We start from the raw sequence: 6,628 nt of genomic DNA, 5'->3' as shown, positions 1-6,628 counted from the left end.
AAAAAAAAAGACGAAAAGTTCCGTTTACGAAAATTCTTTGCTATTTTCCCCAACTCGATGCATCCCTACCAGCATGAGATCCTTCAATTCGCCATCCACATTGCAGATCATCATATTCTTGTTATGAAAATCGCCATGGTTAAGCACAAAGATGCCATCGCATTTGCCATTACGGTTCTCATTAAACATATCGATGATCTTGGGCAGCAGCGTGTGTTCGACGGATTCAATGTGGGGCACGTATTTGCGCAGATCGCCGTGTTCGCTTAAAACCTCTTTGAGTAATTTACTCGCATTTTTGATGAAATCAAAGTTATTGGGGTCCATGGAATTCATAGAGCCCTTATTCATGGTGGCGAAAATGTTGTTTTTCTAATAAAAAAGTCATATAAATTTTGAGAGCTTAAATATCACAAAAGTACCTAGTAAGTTTTATTTGAATTTATGAGCGCCTGGTGAATACTCGTACTCAAGCGATTAACTCTTATCGCTGTTACATCAAGTTTTATTTGGATTCAGTGTGGCCAGGTCATTGAAGTGAGAAATCGTCCGTTTGGCTTTCAAAAATCGTCATTTGCATGTTAAAATCGTCAACATATAAAAAATTTTAATAACATACCCAGGAAGCTCTTTTAGTTTTTTGTTTTCATTTTGTGCTAGCTTCTGATTGCTATAGGTAAAAAATAAAAAGTCGAACTTTTTACGAATTTTTAAAATGCGCATTATTTTTAACAAAAACATTTTTAATTGCACACATTTTCATTTTGGTTTTTTTTTTTTTTTGAACTGCAACTTAACGATGTGCAGTAAAAACTGTTCATACTTACAAGCTTTGAAAAATGACTTAATCATAATTCCCTTCGCTCAATAAAATATATAGCAGTACACAATGTCACAACGCAAAAATTACGAATTCGACCGCCAAAAACTACACAAAATAGTGATGGAACAGAGAAGAAAACTACTCATCGATAACTACCATTAGTGCTGCCATATGACATAATTTCGATACCACAATTACGTATTAGCAGAAATGGTAAACTGCAATTTCTAGTTATTTCTATCTTCAAAGTTGTGAACCAGCCAAATCTGCACATAAATAAAAATCGTCGTTGGGTCACAAAACTCGCCAAACTGTCATGGCAGTAAAACATCTTCAAAATGACGACCAAATAACCAACCTGGCAACACTGTTTCGATTAAGTTACCCAGCTGCCATTTTTTTGTTACACTCACCTCTTGGCTCAACTTGTAGCTAATGGCGTGCAGCTTTGCCAGTTTGAGCAGCGCTGCTTTCACTTCCGTTAGACTCGCGTGCCGATAGCCGGTTGTGGTGTAGCCTTTCAGCGCCAAATCTTCGAAAACCACATACGCGGGCCAGTTGTTGCTGAAGGCGATAAGCCTTATTGACGCGCCAAAGGAAATTAGTAGACACATATTGTAAATTAAATTTTCCTAGTTCTTTTTGTTTTTTTTTGCTTCTAATTTTTCCAACTCACTTTGGCCCCAAAATGGTTTCGTCGCCATATTGCCGTAGCTCACGCTCAATTACAGGCAGCACTTCTGTATACATACGAATTTCAGTTGTGAAAGTGTGCAGTTCACTGAGTAAATCCTTTTTGGTGCCATCTGCAAACGGCTGAACTTTCAAAATAAACGAATTTCTCTTTTCCACAGTTGGCTGCGAGTCCACGCTGTAGCTAAGTTTGGCGCGAAACATAACACTTGCATAGTGATCGTTCTTCAGTGTGCCGGGCCTGAGCTCTAAATCCGTAACCTGATCATAAATGTAATGCATGGATATTAAAATGTGTGCAAATGGTGTTGCCAGCACACCTTCACCTTCACATTATCACTTTCCTCGCTCTTGAGTATTTTCTCGAAAAATTCCTTATTCAACCAGTCTGGCGGATTAAGCTCATCCTCATTGTACAAGTCGTTATTGACCATTTTTAGATTTCTTTCAAGTGAAAAATAGCTCAATTATCAATATTCGCACACTTTACATCCACAGTTTAGTTGATGCGAAGAAAATTTGTAAGTGCAAAGCGCACTCTTTTATAAGTACCCGGGGACGTTTAGAATTAGAATGCTGAGCGTTGGAATTCGTAGCGCTTCACATAAACTACCGTTTGAATTGAATTTCTTATCAGACTGCATTACAACCGCTATTGTTGTTTTATGTAATACTCGTAGCCATTACAATTGCATGTGGTTTGCTAATTGATTAAGGTATTTCTTATACAAAAGTATACGAGTACCAGCAATAGGGGGTTGCATCACAGAAATTATCAGCAGCTAAATTGTAAACTATATAGTTTTTATGCAATTTTTAATGGCTTGGCGAATATGCCAGTTATAAACATGCGATCGCAAAGTCATACTAGAGAAGATACCCAGCGAGGAAAATATGACTGCATCAAAAAAAAAAAAAAAAAAATATTGATTCAGCACTTTGGTTCAGGTCAACTTTGGGGGATTAGTGCCGGAATACTCTGACGAAGTTAAATATCTAGGATTATACTTGATGGGAGCCTATCATGAAATTCCCATCTATAAAATGTACTGTGAGGAAAATACGAGTTGCGAACAAAATTGATTCAACAAACTTTTTATCATTGCAGTTATGTAGTGAATTGATAAAAACCCTCTATTTTCGAAAAAAAAGTATTCATCTCTGAAGCGATATTTTAGAGTAGTAGCTACTCTGTCCGTTCTTTAGTCAGATGCTACCATCAGCAGCACTTAGAGGACTTGAAGATTGAAACGCTTCAGAATTAATGTAGGATAAAGTCACAGTGAGTTTCTCTAAAATGTTCACAATATTAATGTTTTATCAAAAATATTTATGTTTAATTTTTAGTATTCCCTTCTTTGGTAGACCCTACCAAAAAAATTAACTGATATCACAACTACCTACATATATCATTATTGAATTATTTATCGACATGATTACTGGTATTCATCTAATTTGCTTTGCATGCATGTATTTTTTGGGTTTTGGCCAAATCTTGCAATTAATTTTTAAGCAATTTCCCGATGAGCTAGAGACTTAAAATTTCAAACAAAGCTTAATATCCGATGGCAGTGATGGTTTAAGATATTTGAAAGTCCGATTTGGTTCATATTTACAAAGCTTGCTTTAAATATATTATATTATTCATCAGTGGCGGATCCAGCAGGGGGGATTTGGGGGTTAACCTACGTGTCAGTCAGTGGCGGACCCACGGGGGGAGTTTTAATATGGGGCATATGTGTGTTTAATATGGCGTCTATGTATTAAAACCCCCCGTGGGTCCCCCACTGACTGACACGTAGTTTAACTCCCAAAGCCCCTCGCTGGATCCGCCACTGTTATTCATCAGTATATTCATTATTTTTGTTATCAGAGCGTTCATCGGCATTGTTGCTGCTGTACATTTAAGCTTCGCTGTAAGCTCAGCGGCATTGTTTTCCTTTTATTTATTACTATTGTAGAAGCGTACCGGAACAAGTGATTTTTTACCAGTAAAATCACAGATGCGGTGCACAACGAATCTCTTTTATAAGATATCGCGGCATAAAATCACCAGCTGTTTTTGTAGAAAAAATACATTTAAATCCATCTTGTTTCGAAATTAATACGAAGCTCTATGTCCAAATACTGGTGGATTTTTCTACAGGGTACTTATGAATTCATCTCAAGATATGCACCTACATTGTACTGTTGCATGTTGCTTCAAGTGGTTTCTCATTGTGAGCAGTGTTGCCAGGACTTAAAAAATAAAAAAAAGCTAGATCGGCCAAATAAAAAAGCTTAATGGCCCAAAAAAAGGTTAAAAAAGGTCAGCCTTTTCAACATTTCATTAACTCTTATGTACAAATATGTTATAAAAATGTGAATGTTGCAACAAAAATGTACTTATCTTGACAACCAGAGTACTTACGATAATGAAATTTCATGAAAGCTTTGTGTAAACTTTTTTGAACCGCATACTGTTTAATAAGACTATTTAAATATAAATGGGACTCTTTGTTAGGGTCTGAAAACCTATAGTTCTTAATGACAAAGTAGTGGTATATTTATACCACCAAATATCTTCATACATTACAATACGAATACAATCATCAAGGTTTCAATTGGATCGCGCACAGTAAAGAGCAAAGCGTATATACACGCAAATGAAGCAGACTAAACGGTGAAGTCTATTTCTATTTGCCAAACTGTTTAACTGTTTAACACGACACGGATACTTCAAAGCATACGTTCACCGATTCAAACACGAGCCGGAACCCATATGCGACTACTGCGGAGGAGATGTAATAGAAGACATCTATTTTGAGTGTATGCGATTTGATGCAATCTTCACAACATATCTGGCGAGAGTTTCGCGCCTGTGTCACTCGTGGAGGCTATGCTATATATCAGCGAAAGTTCTACGAAATAACATACATTTCCTGGCTTTACAGGGACACTTGCGAACTCCTAAAAAACTGTTAAAGTATAAACAGAAAGAGTTCGCTGAGTAAATTTCGTCGGATGGAGCGATGTCGCCGGGTGATATTCGCTTAACATTTCGTCAAGTAAAACTGAGCCGGAACAATAATTTAGTGCTACTACAAATAATGTGGAGGATTATCCTTAAAAAATGCTAGTCTGAAAATAAGAAAAGGCAAGAAAAAAGCCACGAAGCTAAATCCTAAATTTCGAAGCTAAACGACAAAGAAAAAAGCTAGATCTAGCCTCAAAAAGACTAAACTGGCAACACTGATCGTGAGCATTGTCAACACAGGTAATATATTTGTACACGTTCATATCGTACACTCGAACAAGTAGATTCTATTGTGCTTTAATATTTAGCTGATGTTTGTCTAATTATATAGACAGCAAATAAAATGTACAAATATATGCAAATGTATGTGAGTATGTATGTGCATGCATACATACATACATACATATATTTCAATTAATTATAATTATATGTAGTATCATGGCGATGAACGTTTCTCCGGCATTTGACAAGTGAATATGGTTATTTGCCACTGGAAAGTTGTTCTATTTCATTTGGTTGCTTGATTGCGTGTCCCTTTATCCATTTGAATCGCGGATATTACTATTATATTGAACAAATATTCCTGCTTGTAAGAGGTGTGTAATAGCAAACTTTAGGTCTCGGACACCATTTTAGGTGTAAATATAACGGAACAAGTTTCTTTTAACAGCGCACAGTGGTTCAAAACTGGCATTTGGTGTTCACAATTCACTGGAGCCTTCAATTTTTACTCAATTAGATTAATTTTGTTTTAAATGAAAGCTAATAAAATTTGCAAGAGACCGATTGAGCCCAAAGCACATGTAGTTATTGTACCACTAGCGACGACAAGTCACACGCTCATTCAGTTAGATTTATGCAAGATACAACAGTGGTATTCACCGAATTGAGCAAGTGGCCTGGCACTCTTATCGACAATCGTTGCTTGTTCTGACCTGCTCTTTTGCCAGACTGCCAGGCCACTTGCTTGCATTGGTGAATACCACTAATGAATACACAGAAGCGCGAATTCCACTAATAATTAATAAAACTATTAATTTTCACATGTATGTATGTATGTGTGCAAAGAATCGTACAACAAAAGCTCCTTTCAGGTAAGAATAATAATACCACAATCACGTTTACTAAATTTATTGTTATTTGCTAGAGTGACTGAGGTTATAATTTTATATTGCATCTAAACAAGCTTTTGCATTCATATTTTTATGGTGTAAATTTTAATCTTTCTGTTTTTATTAGTTGTTATATTTTAACATTTCACAATGAGTGTCAATAATTACATGGCAAACAATAATTTAAGAATAAAATTCTAATCCTACACAATGCTATTTATTTAGAACTAGTGTTTGCCCAGCGGTTGAAATTCAACCATTTAAATTAAGGGGAGTTGACGTGGACTGAGCTGAGCGGAGTTGAGTTTAGTTGAGTTCATTGCAGTGAATTGAGGTGAAATGCATTGAACAACATAGTAGAATATAACATAACGTAACATAACACAACACACAGTACAATGCAACACAAAACAATACGGCACATCACAACACAACACAACAAAACACATCCCAGCACAATACAATACAAAATAATTCAACACAACATAACATAACATAATAAAACGTAACATAGCATAACACAACATAACTTAACATGACAAAACATTACATAACATAACATAAAATAAACACGCCACAATACAAAACCACACAACACAACACAAAATACCACATCACAAAACAACCCAACAAAATACAACACAACGCAATAAAAAACAATACCACGCAACACAACATAAAATGTCATTCTTCAATTTTATCTTTTCCTTTTTTTTGTCCCTACCTTTATCTCTATTCTTGTCTCTGCCGTTTTTTATCTTTTCATTTTTACATTTAACACTTCCTTGACTTTTAGCCAGATATTTATCTATATCCCCTTTTTATCTAAATATTCACCCACACCTTTCCTATTATATAAGCATTTAAATTTGCCTTCCTCTTTGTGTTTATGTTTAGGTTTCTCTGCTTTTATTTTAATCTCTGCATTTATCCCTTTCTTCTTCTACATAGTCAAATTTATCTTATTCATTGTTTGAGTCTTAA

At 35.6% G+C, this 6,628-nt stretch overlaps 1 protein-coding gene across 1 annotated transcript in view; it reads right to left on the bottom strand.

The window, feature by feature from the left end:
* LOC118750316 overlaps window positions 1-2,137 on the bottom strand; it is a 2,449-nt gene extending 312 nt beyond the window's left edge. The window contains exons 1-4 of the mRNA XM_036485038.1: window positions 1,843-2,137; window positions 1,500-1,777; window positions 1,237-1,402; window positions 42-372 (exon numbers count right to left, since the gene is read on the bottom strand). Of these exons, the coding sequence (XP_036340931.1) occupies window positions 42-372; window positions 1,237-1,402; window positions 1,500-1,777; window positions 1,843-1,950 (883 nt within the window). The 5' untranslated portion in view covers window positions 1,951-2,137. The remainder of the gene's footprint in view (window positions 1-41; window positions 373-1,236; window positions 1,403-1,499; window positions 1,778-1,842) is intronic.
* Window positions 2,138-6,628: the final 4,491 nt, after the last annotated feature.

Source organism: Rhagoletis pomonella, unplaced genomic scaffold (assembly GCF_013731165.1).
Source record: "Rhagoletis pomonella isolate Grant_MI unplaced genomic scaffold, Rhpom_1.0 Rhpom_scaffold_00001, whole genome shotgun sequence".
In the NCBI taxonomy this organism is placed as follows: domain Eukaryota; kingdom Metazoa; phylum Arthropoda; class Insecta; order Diptera; family Tephritidae; genus Rhagoletis; species Rhagoletis pomonella.
Note: the sequence above shows the minus strand (reverse complement) of the source record. Positions and strands in the feature narration are given on the sequence as shown.